Raw genomic sequence first — 27,384 nt, forward strand, 5'->3', positions numbered from 1 at the left:
CATTATTGTATTTGATTTTGTAATACACAATCATAAAAATGATATAATGAAGTATTATATGAAACACTATCATATCACATAATACATGGGAATTTGGTAACATATGATATTATATTGTATAATGTTTAACGATATTGTATTGTATGATACAATATCATTTGATACAACATTGTATAATATCATATGATACAATATCATGTGATAAAGGTTTATAGATTAAATAATACAATATTATATCATGTGATAAAATGTTATATATTTCAATATCACATAATTCAATTTCATGTGATATAATAATTTATTATGTAGATAATATTATTTTATACAGTATCGTATCATATTATACAATATTATATATTGCAACATCATATAAAACAAAAGCATGTGATTAAATGGTTTGTTATACAATAATACAATATCATGACACAAAATCATATTATAATGCACCCTAAAAATATCACGTTTGGAAAAAAATCGCTGTTTACGGTCGCCATGTTAATGATAAAATCCGAGAAATTCCAAGTGCGATTTCCGACAAAATGACAGGCAAATTCAAAATGGCAGTTTAGTCATGTTTTAACACAGGCATATAGTGTATAATTGTAATAATATTTTTTTTTTGGGGGGGGGGGGGGTCGGCAGATGACACTATCCAAATACGAATCAACACAACAAGTTGGCATTTTAACTGAAAGATATGTTTACAAAAATAGGGATAAAACTGTATACATTTATAATGCGCATGCTTTGAGTGAACCATATGGCTTAGGGGCATAGTCAATTTCATAATCAAACAGTCATAGTAATGTTTTAGGATTAAAAAAAAAGTTTTTGATATTTTGTCCATGCAAATTATGCATTTGTATCTTGCTAAGCAAATTTTTTCTCAGCTCTTTAGAGCTTAACTGAAGTTAAAAGTAATGCTTAGATAGGCAAACTGGTCTACAATTTCAAGCGTACATGTTTATCATAAATATACCATTTTTCACATTATTTTACCCCTTTACCTTATTGTAAAAACAACAATCTTTGACGTCAACATAATTGTGCAATTTTCATTTTTTACAACAATCTCTTAATTGATCAAAAATACATTGAATATCAGCAATTGCCTTTGAAATAATCGCCATGCCATCAGTGTTTAAAAAGAAATTACATCATATAATTTCAAAATGTAGACATCCAGAATTTAAAACTAAATTAATTTCATACCAAAAAAAAAAAATGGACAAAAGTACTTTGCCTTGCAATAAACAAAGACTTCAGACAAAAATCACACAAAAAATCATCAGATTGTTCTTCAACACGTTTATATATATCATTTAATTACACGCAGAAGTTTCCCATGCGTACCAAGTTTAGAAATGCTCACTCCAAGTTAAGGCATTCCACGGTCAAATATTTTTTTGAAATTAATAAAGGCATGGCAGAGATTAATCTTATTTGCAAACTTTAAACGATGAAGTTTTTTAAGTAGGTGGGACATAATCTGCATCACATGTTTTACAATTAGATTTAGAACACAATTGTGCAGCAGAAACGACATTATTTTCATTTAACCATGTCATAAGTAGTTTAAAACAGAAATAACAAATATTTCTTTTAAAGGAACGATCGGCATCTAATATTATTGGTCACCCCTGTTAATGAAATGCAAATGCATAACGGTACATACAAAAACATAATAGATAAGATATATAGCACCGTTTTGTTCATTTCCGAAATAGCAAGCCAGGAAAAATGCTTTACTTTAAGTGGGAGAAGTATACGTCCAATTTACATTCTTACGCATATGTAAGAAAAACGTGATTTAAATCATTATGTATACTACTGTATAAATGTTTTACTTTCAAGCAAAACGCATTAGAGTAGTGTTTTAGTAATCTACGTGTAATTAAAGATTTATATGAGGTTATCATTGCATAGTAAATAAAGTAGTGCAAGGCGCAATACGTGCGCACATAGTAAAATTTGTTGGAAGCCTTATATGGACACAACTGTGATCGACCAAAGCAGACTGCAAGATATGTGACAAACAAAGCTGATTATCTATAGTTATTCAAATCATATCTATTTCCCTTTTTCAAAATAAGCACGATAATAAAAATGTCCAACATTCAGGGTAAAAACAAGGATGTAGTATACAATTAAAAAGGTTAAAGTAGTTAGGCAACATATATTTGACAACTTCAATGAAGAAGTCATAAGGTAAACAGTCATTACCATGTTAATTGTCTGTTCTTTATTTCTCTATTGCTGCATTATCGTTATCTGTATCTAGTTCTTCAAATTTACATCGATCAGCATCAATGGAGATATCAATACCTATAATGCATTGTGAAATTATTTCAAGTGATTAAAAAACTCACTTTAAAAAACATTAGATTTAAATTTATATTTTTGTTAAAAAATTTAAAAAACAGATCGAGAATATTTTCTGTAAGAAATTTTCCGTTTTTGACTCTGATATAATTAACACTGTGTTTATACATTAAACTACACAAAAATAATATGTAAGTGGTTTGTTTGTTTTTTTAACATACCGATTCTGTATACCATGGCTGCATGTTTCTTATGGAATGCGAGTGCGAACCCTACTCTCAATTGGTGATCTACACACCGGGCACGTTTCGACTCTTTCGCCACACGATCGGCAGCAACATAGGTGATTACACGGTTGAAACATCACCTCCAATTCGGAATCAAGACAAACCTTACACTTTGTCTTCTGTCTTAGTTCACTAACCATCTGTTCAAGGTCTGGAAAAAAACCCAACACAAATCTAAAAATAGACACAACGTGATTGAACTATTCTAAATGAATATCTTGTTTGCATTATAATAAAAAGAAATACAAAACAAATAATGCTTGTCACAGAATGACTGTTCTCTATCACATCACTGCATTTCTTTAGAAGAAGAGCAATTTTCAAGAACAATTTTCCTGTTACATTTTATGTTTAACTTTGAATTGATTTTTGGGCACCAGTATTTGTCCAATGATCATAGTTTAATGTTTGAATTTACAATATTTTAGAACGATTGCATAGTGATTTTCAAAATGTCGCAATGCAGTTCTTTGGCAACTGGTTTTAAATATTTTACCTATATATTATGCTCTAAAAGTCCCCAATAAAATGTTCAGTTTTGTTCTGGGGGTTACGGTTTTTACAAATTTAGAATACACACTGTCTAAGCGTGCCTGCATAGTAATATTACAAATTGTAACATTGAAGGTCTTGATAAGAAGATTTTTATAACGTTTCCCCATTTATTTTTTATATATAGTGTTACTCTGCTTTGCTATAATGTGTAAGCTATTCTAATGCATTCTGATGTCTTGGAATCTGATAAACTGTTTGATGGTCAATTCTTGGCAAATTTTGACCCTACATCCTGTGAGGAAGTCTTGAAATTTTTCTACAAATTTGGCATCAAAAACATGTTGTTTAGACCTGTTACCAACCAATCTACTTATAGAATATAAAAGCGCAGTGTTGGTTACTCATATTTATTGACATTATCAACAAATCGATATATGAGTGTTCTGTTCAATCGAGTTTCAAGGAGGCAGTTGTCAAGCCTTTGCTTAAGATATCTGGTTTGGATTAAGAAAATTTCAAAAAATTTTGACCTGTCTTTAACTTGCTGCTTTAGATAAAGTTATTACCATTCGAATAGATCGTCATTTAGAACAAAACTATCTTAATGATGATCTTCAATCTGCATATAGAAAACACCATTCCACCGAAACAGCCCTTCTTCGTGTTTATCGTGACCTTGCTGTTGCGCTGGACGATAACAGTTGCGCAGTTCATATTATGTTGGTTTTATCAACAGCGTTTGGTGCATTGGGCCATGACAACGATTGGAGCATACCTTTGGTATCACGGAAAATGCCCTTTCGTGAATCAAGTCCTACACTAGTTAAAGAACGCAACATATATCAATTGGTTCCGAACATTCTAACCTGGTGCTGCTTGATATTGGAGTGCCCCAAGGCTCAGTGTTGGAACCAAAAATCTACTGTATTTTTTCCCGTCCACCTACCGAGATTTGCTTGCATCATGGTATACATATCACGTATACGCCGATGACACACAAGTGTATCTCATCGTAAAGTCGACTGAGAACTGGCAAGATGTGTTGTCAAGGTTAAAACGCTGCCTGAATGATATGATGCTGTGAATGTCTAACAACATGCTTAAGTTAGATGAGGCAAAACTGAACTGATTGTTTTTGCCCCGAGAAGTCGTATCAAAAACCTAAGCGAAACTAGCTTACTCTTCGGCAGAAACATCATCCACAGTCTCCCAAGTGTGAGGAATCTTGGAGCATTTTTTTTATTAACTCCTATCTTTTGAAAAGCAGTGCAAAGCGGTCTCAAGGACATGTTACTCACAGATTCCGAAAATAGGACGCATTTGGCACTTTCTCACGGACGCGGCATGCAAAACACTTATCCTCTCTCTGGTTACGTCGCGGCTGGACTATGGAAATATGTTCTTATACAACACAAAAAGCACCAACATAATCAAACTCCAAAGGGTTCAGAACACTGCTGCACGTCTTATACTAAGTGTATTTGTATACAAGGCGCTTCATAATCTTGCCCCGGCGTATCTAGCTGAACAAGTTTGCGAACACAAACCTTCTAGGTCACTTTGCTCGTAGTCGGCAAACCAATTAGTTGTGCCGCGAGTTTGAGCAAAACCCTACTGCGATCATCGATTCGAGAGGGTGGCACCAACGCTGTGGAATCAGCTTCCAGTGGGACTTCGAACAGTTACCAGCTTGTATGTTTTTAAAGCACAACTAAAACTCTTTTTTTTACAAAGGCATTTCTTTAAGCGAATATACCTTATAAGATTTACGTAGTGTTTGCGGTCATGTTTTCTGCATTATTAGAGTTGGAGTTCTGATCTCAGTTAATTTTAATCCTTTTAGTGTGGTTTGTCTTTGCGGTATAATGTAAACTAGTCCTGTTTTATTATGTTATTTTGACTTACTCAGTAAAGCGCTTTAGAGTTTTATAAAAGATAAAGCGCGATATAGATATTATTATTATTATTATCATAATTTTCTATAAAACATTTCCAAATATTGATTTTTTAAACACTGTGAAACAATGATCTTAAAGTTAACTTTGGTTGGATAATATACTAGTATAATGGCAATAAATTATATAAATTAAACTGGATAAACTGTTAGCGGCGCGGTAATTTTGACATGTTCAAAGAATTTTTGTATTTAAACTGTAAATTTGTATGTCTTTCGGACTGTGCATTTCTTATCATCATAGATCGATGATTAATAATATCAAACACTATTGTTGATTTTTCAAGGGAATCAATATTTTTACCACAATGTGAAAATACTTTTTATTCTAAGTGTTAAAGTAGAACCCAGATTTATAGATAACTGGTGATGATTCAAACCGTGAATAGAATTATTCACATCTGAATTAAGCACCATTTACAAAAAAATTAACATCATCATATTATACATGTAAGAATAAAGAGTTGGAAAAATTTTGGTAAAATAATTCTACATTTATTCAATCCATATAGTTTAAATATTTAAGAGAATTTCATCTTACCTCGGTTGTGAGAGCTTGAGGTTCTACTTCCAGTACGAGTTGAATGTGACTGTGAGGCATTTTGGGGGGAGTCTTGGCCATGTGAAGATGGTGTATTTAACACTTCACGATTTTGCTCAAAGTGCATTACTGCATTCATCAGTCCATCGTTACCTGATGAAAATATAACGAAAAAAATAGAAACTATGTTCTAAAGGAATGACCAATCTGGTCTATATTTCAAACGACACCCAACGTACCTGAAAATAATTAATTAATCAGAGTCATTTTGTTTTAAACATCAGAAAAGTGAACAGTTTCACATTGCTAAAGTCTAAGGTATGGGATGTTTGTCAATATGAGGACAGAAAACAGTTTTCCTTTTTAAAAACTATTGGCAAAGGAAAAAAAGACACATAAATGAAGAATCTAGTTTGTATTTTGATATTGTGGATTGGTTTATGATGAAATTCGAAAGTAATACGTTTTGTTATTTTACTTTTCAATATGCATGCATATTCTCAAACACAGCTCCTTTGCCAAATTGGAATAATTCAGAGTAAAGCTTAGTTCGCCTAACCTGAAAGTGCGCGAATACTGTTTGTGCAATGTACAGTAAAACTTGTTAAATCCGGATGTTATGCATTCCGGCAAGTTGTCCAAACAAAAATTATTCAGTCCCATGATATTTTCTTATCATTTTATGTTTAAAAAAGGTTGTGTCATCCGGACCTTGTCCATTCTAAACCGACCGCGAAGAAAAGAACCAAGTACTTATAATTAGTGAGAATTATCTCCTGTAATCCAAAGATATGACCTTATCTTATGACCTTGTAATTTTTTTTTTTTGCGAAGACTTTCTAAAGCATTTTTTTTTCATCCAACAATTTAATGTCAACAGAATTTTTAACTCCAAAGCCTCAATTTCCTGTAGATATAGTTTTTCTCTTTTGTCTTTTTCCTTTTTATATATAGTTTCTTTGACCTTTGACACATATTCTTAATCAGTCAAAAGACTAATATAAATTTCCCAAAGACCACGTCCTCTCTTAAAGGGATTACATTTAATTTCAAGTCATACAATAGAGTTGTCTGACCTGTACCCTGGCTTAATTATACTGTTCTCAACTAAACTGGACAAACTATTAGCAATTAGAAAATATAAAGCAATTTGCTTTAATGAATTTTTAAACCATGTATAGCCTTTTTATCTGGATGCAAAACTTTATAGTAATCGAGAAGTTGTAAATCCTCCATGACTTCTATGAGTCTCGGGGTTATTTACATTACAACAATTATTGGAATCCTGTAAAGGATTTAACACTAAATTAAAATCGCCACATGATGTATATTATTTATTGACAAATTCAAAAATTGAAAAAAGAAATATCTCCGATATTTTCATAAAATTGGTTATTATTTGAATTTTGTACATATATATTTATAAGGGTTACCATGTTATCTTTAATTGACAAATCTTAAGCAAGTAAATTACCCCCTCTGTCTTTTTTTCACCATGGATTTCAAACTCAAAATTGTTGTTAAAAAGAATACATACACTCCTTGAATTTGACATGTGAGAATTTAAACAGCATTTATATCCCCACTGAGATGCAATGAATGGTTTATTATCAGAAAAAAAAAACATGTGTATCTTGAAAACAAATTATTGAATATTGTTTTGTTTGTAATAATTAATGACATCTTTTTTACTGAGAGATCCAAGCCCCTAATAGTTCACCGTAGCAATTGCTATGTGGTAGTGTAGATTTTGCGTGTGTTTGTTTACTAAATAAAAAGATCAATATGTGCGTTTAAATAAAATAAAATATGTGTTCATGTTCATGTTGTTTTCATCAAATCATCATTTCATTCTATATTCATCTTTTTCTATTGCATGTTACTATTAATAACTAAACGACCTGACCGACGAGACAGTTGTATTTAAAAATATCAACGTATTTGATTGGCCTAGCCACTTAGGCGGGTCGTGCATTTTATAAAAACCAGTTAACAGGTTCTGAGAGTGACCAGACCAGTTACGACTCAGGGCGTAGGCAGAGCATATTCAAGCCACTTAAGTATTACTAAATAGTTACATACAGAACGCACAGTAAGTAGTTTTTATCTCCTACTAATATTTCCTCTTTTGAATGAGTGAATGAATGAATATTTTTATAGTCTGCCAGACGTATATATTAATTTAGTATTCTGATAACTTTACTTCATAAATAATGTAAACGTAATGTTGAAGTTTACTTCTAACGCTGTATTCTATTTCATGTACTTTTTAATTGAAATACGGTACTGTTTCAGGTATATGCGACAGCTACATTGCCCAGATATAGTTAGCATTAGACTCAGCTTGATTCCATAAATCGGTACGATATCCTTAGATATGCACATTATTACATTTACATTATATGTAATTCTAGAGTACTATTTTATAGCCAATTATAGCAAGTAACTGAGTATAAAGTTGCTGATATCATTTTAAATTATCAAGTTCAATAACAGAAACGTAATTATTTTATTACCAATGTTAGAGGCTGTGGGACTGTGTGTTTGAACTTGTATAACAAATACATGTTAGCGTGCAAATGAAATTATTGTTTGTCATATTGTATATTGATATTTATGTTGATTATTGTAGGGCTGATCCCATATATACTATAGTCCTGGGGTCAGGCAATAAAGTGAGAATAACCCACAACCGGACTTGTTTTTCTTAATAAAACACCGGCTACAGTTATATTATCTGGTTGTGGCATCGGAAAAAATAATGTAAAAATTAATATAGAATGACAGAGTAAAGAATGGTTTTGAAAGTTTTGTAAACCCCTGGCAGTTCACCATAGCTACCTGTATTGTCAGTCGATGGCATGAACTTGTGAGCATGAATACAAAAACAGCATAAAGATAAAACAAAGTAATAATAAGCAAATGGATAGTTTTCCATAAGCAAGCAACCACTTACCAGCCCCTGGTTAAGCCCAAACACACACGCATCTGATCTAACATTCACACACCCATTCATTGTTTTTAGAGTATTTCCACTCCGACCACCACCAGTCACAAAGTCAGGATATTTTGAATCTCGACCCGATTATTTTAGGACGCCCCGCAATATTTCACCTTAGGATTGTTTAAACTTCCTTCCGACAGTGTCTTATATGTCAAACTTATGACGAACTCCTTTCTGGTCCAGTCCGAAGATTTTTCCATTGTAGTACCATGCACTTTGGATTCGATCGTCATTTTTCAATTCGTACAGAAGTTCGGAATTCATTTGCGTGATATTGTCAAACACCTCTTCTTTTGATCTGTTCTTAAGGATCTTAACCTTTACTTCCAAGTTCTTGAATTTAGCGATAACTGGCCTCGTTTTTCCTTGTGCAGCCGGGATCTTATGTATCCCCATTATATCGATGGTCACGCCCGCCGCCTCTCACATAATAGAACACATATCCTCCCGTAGGTTTTCCTGCCCTCGCTCCTTCCAGCACAGACATTTAATGTTATTCTTTTGGAAGTACTACTGATTTTTGTTAGCAAGTGTGAGGGCAGTTTACGTCATGGCCTGGTACCGCTTTAAATTGTCCTTCAATGTTTTCAATTCCTGTAACTTTTCGTGGAATTTCTCTCGCAAAGCCGTTTAATCCATATTCACATCATCAGCGATATCTTTTGTATGCGTTTTTGTCTTGCTGTCGATCTTGTTTCCGAATTCAAATTTAACCCGAACCGTTACGCTTTCTGTGAGTTGCCTTTCCTTCCTCAACAATCTTTTTCTTAATTATATCGCTCTCTATTACTGACACAATTTTGGTTACGGTGTCTTTAATATGTGCGTTTGTCACCATTGACTCTCGGGTTTCGGTAAAACTAGCATGCATATGTTTCTGTGCATTTGACATATCTGCACATAGGGTAGGTTTTAAAGGCTAGGTGTCTGAGCTGTCGTCCATTGTTGTTTATCCGACAATAGAGAACTTTTCACGGACTGCGATGCCGATTGTAAATTTAAACTCAAATGTTGTTGTATTAACCTTTTGTCTGGTACTTTACTGATACGGTCAGCTGGAGGTTTTTCGTTTTTTCTTGTCTACCTTATCCTTCTTTTGGTTACCATCAATTTTTGACAGTTCGGTGAGAGAGATCTCACGGTGATGTTTCACTTCACAAAAGAAACAAAGTCAAATACTCTACGTATACTTACAGTACGAACACAGAATTTTATAATACCAACTAGGACACTATTTCTTCCTCAGTTTGAAATATTTGGACGCTTTCAAACGCTTTTAAGTGACAAAATTTAAGTAATTTGCGGAGCACTCAGATATATAATACATAAAAACATTTGATATGGACGGGAATAATTTGACGCGGACATCTGAGAAAACATTGGATTGAAACTGTAGTTACAGTGTAACTAACTGTGTAATGTCTAAACGACCAGTGTTAAGCAATCGGTTAATAAAACAGAAAAAATTTGAATTTTGACCTCGATGCTTATTCACTGAGAAGATATAACAAATCTCTCTTTTAGGCAAATATTACATGTATGTAGACCTTTGTAAATAATTATCAACTTAAGACAGGTTTAAAATGATTATGATATGCACCCTGCCGTAATTTTTTTTATATTATCTGAAGTGGAAAATCCGGCTTTTTGTTTTGATAACGTATTTCCCCGATCGGTGATTACATGTGTTTGTTCTTAGGCTCAAACACACATCCACGGGTGGTAAGTTTTCACACCTTGTCGCAGTCACCCGTTTGTTGTATAGTTACGTGTGTAAGTTTCGGAGGTTTTTCTTAATCCCGGACATATAACAGATTTGTATCCTATATGTATATAGACATACACAAAGAAGGAAAATGAACACCGTCTTTAATAAAAATGACTTTTAAGCGTTGACTTCCGATCAGTTAGAATAATTTAACAATGAATTTCAATTATTTGAATTTATAGACATTATCCCGTATCTAGAAATAAATACATAAATAATTTCTTGATGCCAAACGTACATTAAGCCTCTATTCACATTACTGCATGTTACCTACACTAGTTCTTATTCAAATGCTAAAACATTTGTATGTTAGAGAGAGAGAGAGAGAGAGAAAGAGAGAGAGAGAGAGAGAGATTTTCCAGTTTTTTATAGTGTTCATGGAATCAGAATATCAGTTACGTATGTAAAAAAAAACCACATGTATATACAAGCATACGTGAATCTATATATGTGAATAAATACTAATCAGTCCTCCTTTAAAAGCCATTTAGAATACCTACTTAAAACGTGGGTTCATTGCTAAATATTGTGTGTGTCATTGAAACGAGGGCATCTCTTTGATGCCGACAAAGCGACCTAGTGAGCTCTAATGCGATCGTACTACATGGGTACTTCGGCGGCACATCTTTGATGACGGCGATGCGACAAGCGTCTGAAATATAGCGAACTGCCGACAGAAACGAGCTATCTATTTATACTAATAAAAGCCGCTATTATTTCATTTATGATAAAAAATAAAACATAAAACCCACCATTATAAACATAAAATCGTTAAACAAAACACAAGAAAGAAAAGGCATTTGGCACTTGGGGACTGATCCCGGGTTGTCCGGGCAGAAAGTCCACCACTTTAACGACTGAGATACGCAGCTCAAAATGTCAAGAATGCGTGGATCGATTTTAAGACAGATTTTATATTCTTAAGACATTCGAAACACACCTGGAAAAAGTCATTCATATTAACAGGAAATTTTTGATAAAGAAAGATATAATGATAAATAAACTATACAAGTGTCAGTTAAGCATTTTGTGGTTTTGGGATAAAATATGAATATCTAAAATAATTATTCCAGTAAATAACAACAAAAGTCCCTCCAGGATTCGAACTCGGAATGTACAGAGTCCGACACCTTATCCACTCGGCTATGGAGTAAGTTACATGTAAATGCTTCAATCCATAAAATCCTTTTAATAAAACGAAATGTCGTGTCGATCAGCGGTCATCCATTTTGTGATGATATGTTATTCCACCTTAACTCATTAAAGCGTCTCTATCGAATAGTAACATTAAAAAAAATAGTTTTTCGTTTTCTTTCGCTGACAACCGGAAGTGACGGCGGACGTTCGCATATGTAAAGGGCACTGCGGCTAACAACTTTCTATCATTTTTGAAAATTTGAAGGTTCAATTAGAAATACTTTTTAAGAAAAACAGTGAACAAGCAAAAACGTAAAATCTTTAATATCTCAATACAGGAAGTGATATTTTCTTACAAAATTTGTCATGAATAAGTTTTGGAAGTTACATGAAAATCAGCTGAAGCATTTTTGAGAAAACATGTCCAAAAAACAAACAATAATAATAATACTGAAAAAGAAACAAAGCAATAACAGAAAGGTCTTCCGTTTGAAAAGGAAGACCTTAATAATTATAATAATAATAGAGGAAAAGAAACAAAGCTAAAACAATAAGGTCTACTAATAGAGGGAAAAAAGCAAAGAAAAAAACAATAAGGTTTTCCGTTATAAACGGAAGACCTTTTATAGTAATAGAGGAAAAGAAACAAAGCAAAACAATAAGGTTTACCATTGGAAACGGAAGACCTTAATAAGTAGTGAGCACCAAAATGGTCCCTCTTACGCTATAATATTTTTGGGAAGATTATAACGCAACCTGCTTCTTAGAACTCCTTACAAACCTTTGAGCTGGTTGCGGTTCATAGACGACATTGAAATGAAATGGTTAAACCGAGAAACTGCCTAAATGACTTCATTACCTTTGCCCACTCCTTCCACAATTTGATTAAATTCACATTGGACATATCTAGTTCCAAAACTGTATTTTTGGATACTATCCTGGAAGATGGTGAAATAAAATTCATTCTCCATACGAAACCCACTGATTCTCACATTTATATCAAGCTATCGAGTTACCACCCTCCATATACTTTTAGAGGGATTCCTAAAGAATTAATAATCCAAATCAGACGAATCTGTTCTTCTAATGTTATGTTTGAAGAACATAACACAATATTTAAATCTTATCTGTGTAATCAAGGCTTTAAAGCCCACACAGTGCAATATGCAATTGATGAGATTGTTAGAAAAGGCAGGAAAACCCTTTTACAATACAATGATAAAATAGACAAAACCAGGGTTCCGCTCGTTACTACTTATCACCCTGTCCTTAAGAACCACAACAGCATCCTTAGAAATAATCTGCCCATTCTTTGTTTTAATCAAATTCATCTTACTTGAGGTTGAAGACCTTGAGCGCCTTCTTGCGTTACGACGTTCGTCAGTTTGGAGGATATGAGGAGACCCCTGGTGATGTGGAGATAAATCATTTAATTCTTCACGATTCTGCTCATAATTCAGTACTGCATTCATCAAGGTTTCGGCATTAGGGTATATATTGCCTAATGAAATGAATGTCAATGTCATGGACTTTTAAAGAAAAGATATATTGGGGAGAGTATGACATATATATGACCTTATTATTAAAAAGAGCAAAAGGATATGCCAGGCCTTTTAATGAAAAGGCTTTTGAGACTTTGTCAGGGAATTTTATGTTAAAAACACTAAACTTTTTAACTTAAAGGGGCATGGTCACGATTTTGGTTAAATTTTTTTTCTCTGTTTTTATAATTTACAATGCTTTAGGAATGCATTTCTAATGATAAAATGAAATTTGGGTGTTAGTCTATCAGTTTAAAGCAAGATACAAGGCGCACAATTCTTCGTCATGTAAACAAGGCTCGTGCCCTGTTTTTGCTTACATAGGTTCAATATAACATTAAAAATCTTTTTCACGCTGATTTGTCTATCTTTTTATTCATTTTAAGCATAAATAAGCAGTTACTATGTTTTACACATTCATTTGAGTTCTAAAACTGGAATTTTCACTTCAACATAAAGATGTAAACAAAGGCTTTGTTTACATAGCGAAGCATTGTAAGCTCTGTAATTCGCTTACTACTCAACAAATGAGAATCAAATTTTGATTGCCTATTAAAAATGCCTTACTGAAGCATTGTATACATTAAAATCGAAAAATAATTTTTGACCAAAATCGTGACCATGCCCCTTTAAACCCTCCTTAAAAATTGGATAAACTATTTTATGATAGAATAAAGGCTTGTGTGATTCAGAATGGTATGATGTCAGAATACTTTTATCCAGAAAGGGGCTGTAGATAAGGCGTTCCAATACCTCCATATCTCTTTCTCATCTGTTCTGGGATTTAAGGAATATTAATAAGAAATGCAAAAGACATCAAAGGTGTAGATGGAGAAGAATACACAATATCTCAATATGCAGACGACACATCAATTATAATGGATGGTACACCACAGTCATACAATGGCATACTTAAGGTTTTAGACTTTTTGTACAAGCATGAGGCTTAAAAATAAATTTTACAAAAACAAAAATGGTTCAAACTGGTAGTAACAATTTTTAAAGGATGTATTTTATCATTCACTTTGGAAACTTATTTAGAATAATTTACATTTTGTGCTTCTAGGAATAAAATTTTCAGTAACACTAGATGAAATGGAAGAATTAAATTATTTTCTCAAAATAATCCAAAATTTTAAAAATTGATAGAGCAATGAAAGTTAAGAAAATTAGCCCTAATTGGTCGAATTACGATAATCAAGACACCAATAACACCAAAGTAAAATCATTTAATATTCATTTTCTATGGAGCTGTGAAGTTCATTAAGTTAAGTCCGTCTGTCCGTCAGTTCGTATGTCTGTCCCACTTTCGTTTACCACACTTTTTTTTCTTTAAGCGTTTAAGGAATAATATGACACTTGCTGAAAAGCTTCAAAATTTCAATCTACAGATCAAGATCAAGGTTACACTTTTGTAGCGTCTTATGGACATATTTTTGAGAAAATTGTATCGAATAGAGAGGCCAATATAGGCATCATTTAATACCGTGCGTTACCTGTACCATTCAAATCATCATTTCTATCCAAAATAAGTTTTATTTAGAGTGAAAATTTGTGCTGTAAATTTAATAGGTATTTTTAATATTATTACTTTTGGGTTCGTTATCGGGTTGTTTTGTTTAACTTTTTGGTTTGATTCGCAGTACAGATAACAGAAAAAGGTAAAAAAAAAAATGATGGTGTTCATAACAGTTCATTGTTTTCACAAAGTTCTACCAGTGAATACTTAATTGACTTGGCGAAATTACAGAAGATAAAATAAAGAGTATTATTTTACCTAATTTGTATTTAATTAAACTATAAGGTCGAAATAAACAAAGATTGGCTTCTCAGCATATTGCATAGAATATTTTATTTGACCAGAAAAATAACACATATCAAACTGCTGATTTTTTTCTATGGATGCCCTTTTTTTTTAAAAAATGGTTTGTAAAATATCTCCTGGAAGCGATTTATAATTAGCCTGATTTATAATGTAAGTATTGTAAACAAATTGCTATTTGATAGATGCAGAATAATCATTCCCTGTACCTCTGTCTCTTAGCCTTCTCTCTATGACATTTCTCACACGATTCCGATCAACGCCTGTATTCAAGACACTTTGGACCATAGAAGACTGCATATAATCGTGAAGCTGACGAGTTTCCTCTTGATGCCCTTATGATATAAATGTTATGCATGTATAAATTAAACTCTTTTTAAATAACTTTTTTTTTCTTTTGTTTTTTTTTTTTTGGTGGTTTTTTTTTTGGTGTTGACATTACACATTAACAGGTATAGTACTGTAATTATTTTTATTATTTCTATCTTTTAATATGTTCCCCTAAAATCTAAACCTTCTTGATATACTAGATAATTTCAAGTAAACTGGTTTGAAATATCATGATTATAATACTTATTGATAAAAAAGGTAACGAGTTTAATAAATGACATGGCATGTTAAGGTTAAAGTGTTAGCATGTGGTATATATTATTCTTAATTTTTTCTTAATTCAATTCAGTTAAAACTGTTATATTGTATTTTATCTTACTTGAGGACCTTGAGCGTCTTCTTCTGTCACGACGTTCGTCAGTTTGGCGGATTTGATGAGGTGCCTGATGATGTGGAGACAATACATTTAACTCTCCTTGATTCTGCTCATAATTCAGTACTGCATTTATCAGGGCCTCTGAATTAGGGTATGTGTTGCCTGATGGAAAGTCAAAGTCGATTTAAACTATTACCGTGTATTCGGAATCAAAAACATTGTTACCTAATGTATTGTAAAGTTTATATAACTTACAGTTTAATACCACGTGTAAAGAGCCTAATATGCCAATATTACTTGCAATTTCATATGTGACTTATAAATAAGCCCGCCCATCTTAATGACAAAAAAAACATGCAGCAAGAATACATCGCAAGGAACCTTTAAGTATTCGTAAGTTGTTCTTGGAGTTTTAAAAACCATTATTTTCATTTCATAAAAAGCAATATATTTTAGTCATATTGTTTTTTTAATCTTACTAAAAATATCAAACTGCAAAACAAAATCCAATATAATTCTTTCGATTGATGAAGTTTGACATTTGCTCAATACTAATATATTCCAAAAATGTAAACTTACGAAGATAACTTTACAAAGTAAGTAGCTGATAGACAAAATCAGACAGAATTGAAGAACATAAAGAAAAATCGTCGGATTGATGTCTTAATGCAAATATGATATTATGCTGATACTGATCTAATTATTCAAAAAATTATTATAGAGAATTCTTATTTATTCCGTTATTTAAAAAAAAAAGAAACATCAATTGCATGCTTCATTGGAGTGTCAACACGATATGAACATATATATATATATATATATATATATATATATATATATATATATATATATATATATATATATATATATATATATATATATATATATATATATATATATATATATATATATACTGATTAATACTGATTAATAGGGTAATCATTGATGACATTTTTATGTTTTTGAAAAAGAGCGAAAAAAGGTCCCATTGAAAACCATAATGTCATGACGTCATGCAAATTTAAGGTTTTGACGTTGCATTCTCTGAATCAGAGCAAGCAGTGGGAATAAACAATATTTTTCATTAAAAAAGATAAACCGATGCTTGATCTAATTGGTTACATTTGCATACGAAATTAATAAAAGTGTAATATTGGATGAAATATCAGCAAAGAGCAAAAAAGAAAAGAAAAAAGAAAAAGAGGATCATTATGCACGTGTGTAATCTTGATTCATAGATAGATTAGCTATGTTCGAGTGGTGGAATAGGAGGGGGAGGTGTTCATCGCAGCAAGTTGGTACCTGACTATTGTATATTACGGTAGAATGTAAATAATGAAACAAATGACAATAACAAACTGTCAACCATCTCAAAAACCCATAAAACGAAACACAAATTCAAAGCAGATCACACGGACCTCTAAAAAGGTGGGATCAGGTGCCTAGGAGGAGTAAGCATCCTCTGCTGACCGGTCACACCCGCCGTGTGCTCCTTGTTGTAATCGGGAATAAACGCAGACGTCCGTCGACAATTAGGTGATTAATTATGGTCTAATAATTAGAATGAAAAACGTCAGTCAGCATGCGACCTAGTAAAAGATTGTTTTTGCTGACAAGGTCGTTGTATCCACCATAGCACTTACAAAAAGATGACTTCAAACGAGACTGTTGATAGTCCTGTTTAATTAACTTGTTTTTCAGTAGCCTGTCTCGCCTTAAAAACTGTTCAAACGTAGAGCATGCCCTTGCGTATCGAATCAACTGATAGACAAAAACACCATATACAGGTGATGAAGGTATATTTCTACATAAGTAAGGGAAGTTGACTATAGAAATATTGATGTAATAGTTTTAATCATAAAGTGTTGTTGTTAGGTTACCATCAATGTCCATTTCCAATAAAATATCAAAATATGAAACAGATGACGCAGACTCAGTGCTACCTTTTATTTCAAGTTTACGGGAATATCTCGAGTCGACTTAAGTATATAAAAAAAAAAATTTAATTGATAATACGTTGTCAGTAAGTAATAATAAGCGTTGGGTTATCATTATCAACTATCAACAAATAATTGTCAGTTTGGAACAGAATAAATATATATTGATTAAAGTAGAATATCTACTGGAGAAAACGGAAAGTGTTCCGATCGAATGGGCGATTTCATTCACCTTGAAAAGGGTATAATTTGTGTGTCTTACTAAATTTACATTAAACTATTACTATTAGTCAAGTAGTGTATGTTGATTCAATAGATTCTTTCTAAACCATTTTTTCTAAAGTAAAATGCATACATATACTGTTGTTACAAAACAAATGTCAGAAAATTCATATGACCCCCCTCCTTATGGATCACTGGATGAATTCATTCAAAGCATCGGAGATTGTATCTTTTGGGTGAAAGGTAAAGCAGAACTTCGCGCAATAATGTCACAATTATAGTTGTAGTATGAGATCAAGAGAATACTCCAGAGCACACCGTGTATACACATGCCGCTTTATTTGAAACAAAAACATTTCCTGTTACTTTCTTATGTTTGGAAATGACAAAAACGCCTTCGATTTCGCATCTTATTGTAACAAATAAAATGTTAAATTTTACTATTTTATGTTTTGCTTTCAAGCTTACAATTATCTTTTGAGACGAAGACATTACTCAGAAGAGAATATCGAGACCTACGTCTACGCAATTATTTGGTTCATGTACATTTCTTAAATAGTTTAAAATACTGAAATAATTTAATTTCAAGGGACATATAAATGTACTGTACATGCATTAGATTTCAAAAAAAAGTTTTTTTGAACTTGCACGTACTGTTTTTGAATATATGAACCGCAGTGAAAATTGAAAATATTTTCTTATAACAAGCCTATTTAAAACATGCTTCCATTGAATAATAATTCTAAGGAGAGTCAGAAAAATTGTGTCACTCCACTCAGTATTTATCAGTACTTGTCAGTACTTCTCTAAGTTTTTCAGTGCCGTCGGTAAAAAGTGTCAATACTTTAAGTTTATCAGTACTGTCTAAGTTTGTCAGTACCATTCTATGTTTCTCAGTACCGTCAGTAAAAACATCAGTACTTTTCTAAATATTATCATGAATGTCAGTACATTGTCAGTAAATGTCTAAGTTTATCAGTAAAACATGGGAATGTACTTTTATGACTTAGAAGTGGTTGCAATTTGTCCGATTGGACGCCCTTTTTCTCAAATTCTAGTAGAATGTCTCTTATGCTGATACCTCTTTTCCAATGGCTAATATTCGTAATAGCGAACAATCTGAATAAATGATACGCAAGTTTGGACACTGCTTCTTATGTGATAAATTTGATCTACAAATTCTTTTTTTTTAAATACGCATGTCTTAAATAATATCGTTACAACTACAAACCAAACTTCACAAGTATGCTGTATGCCGTTTGTAACCATTATTAATCGACAACTTTGATGATAACTTGACACAATTGAATAACTTAACAACATAGAAAGTACAAGGTACAGTTTTAGTCATAGTTTGCCCTGATTTGTTCTGAATTTTAATAATATCACAAACAATTGAAATGTTACGTTTATTTACACAAGAATACTCATAAATTAAGAATCTTTAAATATTGAGATGATTAGACTCTCACAAGGTTGATTGTGAAGTCATTAACCATGCATTTTCCAGTAATTTTTATAAAACTGAGCAGAAGACATCAATTCCATAGAGGTTTTTTGATAAGGAAAAAGATGTCCGCAGCTGTCGCCCACGATGAAACTTACATTATAACTTTACCATGTGATATTACATGAAATATATTAATTTTTTTGTGGGTGACGGCTAAGGAAACATTTTTATTTTTGAAAAAGCTATGAGAAAATGTGTCATATTTCATCTTTTTTTTTTTTTTTACCAAATCCTAGCAATATGCCAGAACATTGAAGTCATAATTATTTTTTGAAACAAGATAAAAGTGCATAACTTGGTACGTTTTATAAACACATGTTAAAGATAGTATATTTGTATTTTTATGATATTTGAACAACCTTTGGATTTTAGAGCAAATATTGAAAGAAACTGTACCTTATTCTTTACTTATCAGATTTAAGTTAAAAACTTGTAATAGAATATATATTCTTTCGATTTTAAGAAATCTCAATTTTAAAGTTGGAGAATGATGTTATTGAAAAGACATATCTTAATTTTTGATTTACTTTAACTTAATGTAAATAAGAAAACCCATAGGATACTTAAATTATTATTAGCTTCCTGAAAAGCAAATATTATTTACAAAGTTAAATACCGTATAAGCAACCCTCGTACCTGTTTCTCTGAGCCTTCTCTCGATGACGTTTCTCACGCGAGTTCGATTAACACCTGTATTCAAGACTCTTTGGACCATAGTTGACTGCATTTGAGCGTGAACTTGACGACTTTCCTCTTGATGAGCTAATAATATTTATTATACTTTCATGTTAAATACTGAAATCTGATTGGTTGATAATCCGCTCTTTTACCCGCAGCGTTAGCAACACACTTGGCAACGGGTAACAAAACGAATCGTTACATGCAAGTAAATCATGTGCGTACGGTTCACCGTAGAGTTCACGTCATTTCTTTATATGAAAGCAATAAAATTTTCTGTAGAATTAAGACATTCGGTATAATAAATATGATAATGGTATGATAATGCCTGTTTGAGAAGGTAACAGTTTGGTAACATATTTGTGATTGAAATTGATACCCCGAAAAACCATTGCCAACCTTCGCTCTGCGTTGGTTGACAATGCAAACAGGCACTATTGATATGATATGACATACATGTATAATTGACATTGGTCATTATTAATACATTTAATGTTACATGTTATTACAAATTAATCAAAACATTATTGATATTAGTAGCTTGAATGCTTTTTTTTCCTATGTGAACATTTTATCTTTAACCTCGTAAGAGTCATCCTGAAACAATTTATTAGTTACGTATCTGTTAGAATATTTTGATTAAACGAAAAATGCTCTCTCTCTCTCTCTCTCTCTCTCTCTCTCTCTCTCTCTCTCTCTCTCTCTCTCTCTCTCTCTCATATCTCTAAGAAATATTGATAAACAAAGAACCTTTTTTAAAGAGAAAAAAACTCTAAATACAGAACCACGAAAGTTGGAAAAAATGTGTATATAACGTATAACCGCGGGAAAAAATCACGCGGATTTTGGCCTACAAGGTATAACATTAATTTTGATTGGTGAATTCATTCCCGTCTATTAAAATTTTACTGTCAGTTTATTTTATTTTTAGCAAAAATAAAGTCACACTACAAGGTGGTAAAATTCGATGTCTTTTCCTGGCTTCACACTTTATAATATTTTATGCAGATAAAATTAAATAATACTTCATATATGCATGGAAAGTAAACTTTATTAACTATCAGTTTTATTATCAATGCGGGTGAAGAAACCATTACCATTAATCAGACGATTAAAGTAGAAATTGAGTAGAATGGAGTAGCAAATATCTCACAGGCCTTATAAGACAACACTAGCTAACATACTTATTTACACAACACTGAGCAAGGACATTGACATTGTGTTAAAACAGTTACTTATAATTCATTGTAATATTTAGTTTTTATTTATTTACATCTATCTAGTTTTGTATTGACTATGAGTAAATATACACTGTGTGGATGTAACAATTGGCCAAGTACTCTGAACATTTATTGAAAAAATTAAGCTCCAAAAACAAAATGGTTTTCAACAAAATCTACATCGGCTTGCTTACATGTAGTGATTTGAGCTTTAGAAAATTCTTAAAAATCGCCAAGGGGCATGGTACCGATCTTAGTCAAATATTATTTTTCCGATTTAAATATTAACACTACTTAAGTGGGGCATTTTTAATAGGCAACACAAAATCGTGTCATTTGTTGAGTTATAAGTGAGTTACGGAGCTAAGAATCCTTTGGTTTAAAAACAAGGCTTTCGTTTACATTTTGAATGTTAAAGTAACATTCCAGTTTCAGACGTAAAATGAATGGATGAAAGGTTAGAAATCGTTTATTCATGCTTAAAATAAATAATTAGATAGGCAAATCAGCTTAAAAATATTTTACTTGTATTTTGACCCTATCTAAACAAAAACAAAAACGTAGCCCGAGCCTTGTTTACATGATAAAGAATTAGAGCCCTGTATCTTGCTTATAACTCAACGATTGGCTCTCAAATATTAAATATTATTTGATCATTAGAAATGCATTCTGAAGCATTGTAAAAAATAAAAACAGAAATATAGAATTTCAACAAAATAGTGTCCATACCCATTTAATTGAAATGATAGGTTTGATAAGAATGCAAGAGAAGAGAATTTATAAACATTTTACTCGATATTTGTAATTTGCTATTTAATGATTGAATCATCCTGGGGTTTTTTGACAAATTTGTGATCTTGATTATCATCGATGCAGCTTTAATCAAAACATTTTATTTAATTTCATTGAAATGTATTTCATCTTACACAAGTGTAGGGACCAGGAACTTCAGTTGCATTTGTAACGAAATGACGGTGCCAATAATGAGATTTACTAACTATTCGGTGAAGGCAATTAATATTGTTTAATCATCATATGAATGGCCCTAGAGCTAAGGGCATCAGCATTTGGGTCTATGTTACCTGATTGAAACATCACCAACACCAAAGTCAATAATATTACAGGATATTTCTTGAATATAAATGAAGACTGTGCTCCACTAGTTTAAAACAGCTTACATATCGCAATATGTGATGTTTTTTTATATAATTAACAAGTTCGTTCGTTTTGGTAAAGGTATTATAAAAATACTACAAGAGCTCTTTTAAGAGGTTGCGGCCACTTTTAGGTTATATTTATCTCCTTTAAGCAAAAAGTCCTATGTATAGATATACACAAATATTCAAATATCATTCCTAAAATATTATTTTTTTTCTTTACTAATCAATACTTTATGGCAAAAATTATCATGAGTAAAATTTAATGCAAATCTGATGGTAAATTTGTTGACCACAAAGTCTCCTCAAACTATTTGTCATCGGCATTTGTAATTTGCTGATTTATTATTTAACCATTATATTGGTTTTTTTTTTTAATTTGATCTTGTTTTCTATAGTGCAGTCTTACACCAACAGTTTCATTTATTTCAAATCAAATGTATTTTATCTTACAAGAGTTTGAAGACCATGAGCTTCTGCTTTCGTAACGGAATGACGATGGTGAGTTGTGATAAGACATTTCATCTGGTTCATTCATAGATGGCCACATCTCTTCTACTGACGACACACCAATCCTAAAGCTACCTGATGGAAAAACTGATTTTGATATAATTTATTTATTTATTTGATATAGTAATTTATTAAGTTAAAAAGAGAAGCTATAAGACGTCTCTAATCCTTATTTGTAATTTGTTATTATTTGTATTTAACTATCATGATTATTTAATAAAATTTGATTACTACAGCTGTAGTTACTGATTAGTTTCTGAAATCAGCACCAACTTACTTCATTATGATTTAAAGCATGATTGAAGAAGTATTTATGTCCAAAAAGGCGAACACAAGTGCAATTTTGGATTTTCAAAAAAAAATAACTTAGTAAACATGATTAAAAGCCCCAGACGGCTTAAAACTAATAACCTTCGTTTTAGAAGCCCGTAAATTTTAACATTGAGCTATGATGATATACAATTAAATCTATTCAAACAAACAATTTAACAAGACATTTAACTCGCCTGGGTGTAAGGAGGTACATGTACCTACATTTTATATTGCGTTTGCTATCTGTACACTCTTAATCAAAAGTGTTATTCAGTTTTAATCAAATGCATTTCATCTTACCAGAGATTGAAGACCAAGAGTCTTCTTCGCTTTCGGTCTCAATTGGCGGTGACCATGATAAGTTTTGGGTGCTATACCGTGAAGACTGTTCATTCGGAACTGACCTCCTCTCGCCCTCGGAAAAAAAGGCATTGGTATTGGTTTGTATATAACCTGTTTAAAACATCAATAATGACAAAATCGTTGACTTTCCTCTGCAAATAAATTACCGTCATTCTTAATTTAAACTTCATTTTTTTTCTGTATGATAGGATCGTCTTTTTTTTTACTTTGTTATCAATTAAATCACAGACTCTACTTAAAGGTTTAGTTCTCTATATCTTCCTTTGTAAAAATTCAACCCCCTCCACAGTTGCAGCCCCGGCCTAGCCCCAGAAATTTTGATTTTGACAACCATGAATTTACACTAAATACGAATGCCTCCGCACAAGAATCAAGCTTTTTCTGAACAAGTTGCTTTGATAAGAATATCTATAAAATGTTCTCTGTAATTAAGTGATATAATATTAATAACCTTGAGTCTCCCACCCTGAGAATGCTTTCACACCGTTTGCATATTTTCTAGCCAATTGATTTTTTAAGCATGCATAAGATTTTTTAAGATTCCTCTCTAAACAGTATGACATAACATGGAATTTATCATCTTATATATTTCATTTAAAATGGAATTGGATTTTTTTCGGTACCACAGTATCAATATAGTTGCTTTTCCAAAGATGGCATGTCTCACGGAGCTACATATCATAACTAAAACATTTACAGTATCAGTGAAGCGCCACCTATAATGGATTATAATATATAATTATGTAATCAATTTCTTAGATTAATTGAATCACCTGTTTCATATTTGGATATTTTACTGGACATGGACATTGATGGTAGCCTTACTATAAAACTTTATGATAAACGCGATGACTTCATTTTTTCTATAGTCAACTTTTCTTACTTATGTAGCAATTTACCTTCATCACATGCATATGGTGTTTTTGTCTCTCAGTTGATTCTATACGCAAGGGTATGCTCTTCGTATGAACAGTTTTTAAAACGAAGCAAGCTACTGACAACCAAGTTGATAAAATAGGACTATCAACAGTTTCGTTTGAAGTCATCTTTTCGTAAGTTCTATGGTCAATACAGCGACCTTGTCAGCAAATACAATCTTCCACTGGATCGCATGCTGACTGACGTTTTTCATACTAATTGTTAGATCATAATTAATCACCTAATTGTCTGATTTTTCCCAAAATTAGGACAAAGAGCACACAGCGGGTGTGACCAGTCAGCAGAAGATTCTTATTCCTCCTAGGCACCTGATCCTGCCTCTTTCTATTTGGAGGTCCGAATTGCTCTGCTTTGAATTTGTGTTTCGTTTAATGGATTTTTGAGATGGTTTGCGGTTTGTTATTGTAATTTTTTAATTTCATACACCAGATTAAAACTAAACCGCAGTAAAATTTAACACCAGGTGTTTAAATTTCCCATTATTAATTTTGACGTCAATATTGATTAACTTAATTCACCCAATCAGGCGTGAGGTTTGAAGTCAACTGATATCTCTAAAGCAATCGGTCGCATAGCCAAAACTTTCCTAAACGCTTCACTGCAAAACTGACTGTACGAAATGATCATTCTTTTAAATCTTTTTGACTGTGTTAGTTAAAGTGCCATATTTTGTTTACTTTGTTTCTATTTGGTATAATTTATTTATACTTTATTCTGCAGATGTGACTGGTTTTCGTGAAAAATTGACGATTCCAATTGTATGTGTACTGGCTAATTTTTTTTTAAATATTAAGTCCGACAATTTAAAGATGCCTAGTGTTAGTGATGTTTCTAGTGCGCTTATATGTGTTTCAATGATTACCTGGATTGTTATCAAGTTGGCTGAAATGATCCTGTATAGTACGAATAAATTGATTCCCCTTAACTATGCGGACAAAAGGACAGTAGGGGAACCAACGAGCATGTTGCACCCAAGGTACCCCGTTAGATTTCCAGTTCTTCAATCGTCCATTACAGTAGAAGCAAATAACTTCATCTTGAAATCCTAAACAAGACAAAGTTTGCGAAAAAAAAACCAAATTAATTTAATCCGAAAATAAACACGTGTATATTGAAATGAAACATGTTCTTCGTACTAACGTAATCGATCTGAAGAAATTTGATTCGTAAATTACTTTCTAAATGCTTAAAATATCGGGGTGGACAAAATAATGACTTGTCTTTATGGCTGTAAACTTGCATGTTTGTTCCTAAACAAATGAAGGATGGTTTTATCTCATATCTTTTTGAAATATTGTATTGTATACATTGAATTGTTACTGTTATATTCTGAAGGTTTACCGGCCGACAGAAGGCGGTTAATTATACGATACAAAAGAAAAAGAAGATGTAATTGTTGACTTTGAAGCCCATTTAACATGGTTATTGCTGATATGAACAATGTAAAGTTTTTCTGTGACAGAAATGATCTAGCTTCGTTACCTGCGTAAAAGAATCCGGCTTCTGCTAGTTGTTGTGGAGTTTGATGTTTGAACTGAGGCCAATTGTTGAAAGAAATAATCCTGATACTTTCTATTGAATAGTTTGTGTGATGTGGTCTTTCCGATGTGTTGTTACCTGTAGCCATCGTGTGGTTCATACACTGATTGTGTACACCACCTGCTACGTTTACGTTAATACAATTTGTCGACTGGACGTGGTTCACGTGGATTTTATCGTCATTTTCATCAATAATTAAGTCCAACGTATGAAACATTTTAACAGATATGTTTCCCTACAATGTTAGATTTCGTGCTATCTTTTGGCCTGTGTGAAAAGAATTTGTTTTTTAAAAGTGACGCGGAATAAAACCAACAATGTGCATTTAATAACTTCCATGCAACTCCAATGTCGATGAATTATGCCTTACATATTTCTGCAAGTTATGTCACTCTTTAAGATACCCTTTTTAATCGCTTATGATACTTAGAAACATAATGAGTAGAGATTGCAAATCATGACAGCATAAAACTTACTTGCTACTAAAAATTTTCACGTTTAGTGTGGGTATGGAGCTGTTTACAAGATTAATACAACATGGCGGCTGCCTAGTTACAATTGTTATCGCTTTTTCTTTAAATTCTTAATATATTTCATATGGAGTAATCTTTTGAGCTACACATTTTAGGCTGTATGTTTTAAAAAAGTTTCTATTCTTTTTTCTTTTTCTTACAAAAACTGCATTGCTTTGCAATCTAATTTCATGCCTGTCACTATAAACAAACCAGAGCTTAAAGTACACATAGATAGTATCTATTATTAAACTGTTTAAATCTAATGGCTATTTTAATGCACATGGTGTGCTTAACATAAGCATTTAGATTGTTGGTTTGAATAAATAAGTTTTGTTTTACCTTTGGTTAATGTTTAAACATCCGAAAATTATTTACCGTTTTTCTACTTTCATTTTCGATAATGAGGAATGTTTAAAGTCAAAGCCAAGAAAACCAATAACTTAGTTAGGAATTAAATCTTTAGAACAGCAATATTGTGTTACTGTATGGACAGAAGGTAAAATTCGTTTAAAGCAGCTTTAGTTAATGTCGTGTACAGAGGTATTATGAACACCTCATTCCACCTTTATGACTTTATAACATGATGATTTTCTTTGAAGAAAATTTTTATGAATTTGTTTTTAAAAAGTTTATAAAAAGGTCGTTTTTATATGAAATAATTGGGACGTGTTTGTATACATTTTCAGAAAACATTTGACAAACCCGGATAGGAAAAGCAAGAAAAAGTTATGGATGCACATACTTAAATAATTCAGACCTGATGGCATGAAGAAGCAAATTGACTTCATTAAAATGAACGTTTTAGTCATATCCTTATTACCTGATACCGAGTTAGTAATTTTACGAAATGTCTGCTGAGCATCTTTCAGTTATATGTTTCCTGTACACTTGTTTATAATCCTTTA

General features: G+C 32.1%; 1 protein-coding gene across 1 annotated transcript; it reads right to left on the bottom strand.

Moving 5' to 3' along the window:
* Window positions 1-387: 387 nt before the first annotated feature.
* On the bottom strand, window positions 388-26,896 carry LOC117691877 (baculoviral IAP repeat-containing protein 3-like). Its single transcript, XM_034478777.2, has 12 exons — window positions 26,819-26,896; window positions 25,908-26,231; window positions 25,288-25,470; window positions 23,424-23,576; window positions 22,755-22,886; window positions 19,883-20,008; window positions 15,581-15,739; window positions 15,081-15,206; window positions 12,845-13,009; window positions 5,600-5,752; window positions 2,544-2,760; window positions 388-2,325 (listed from the first exon to the last, which is right to left on the bottom strand). The coding sequence occupies exons 2-11, from the start codon at window positions 26,179-26,181 to the stop codon at window positions 2,573-2,575; spliced, it is 1,659 nt and encodes a 552-aa protein (XP_034334668.2). The 5' UTR covers window positions 26,182-26,231; window positions 26,819-26,896; the 3' UTR covers window positions 388-2,325; window positions 2,544-2,572.
* Between the last annotated feature and the right edge of the window lie 488 nt (window positions 26,897-27,384).

Source organism: Magallana gigas, chromosome 9 (assembly GCF_963853765.1).
Source record: "Magallana gigas chromosome 9, xbMagGiga1.1, whole genome shotgun sequence".
NCBI lineage: Eukaryota > Metazoa > Mollusca > Bivalvia > Ostreida > Ostreidae > Magallana > Magallana gigas.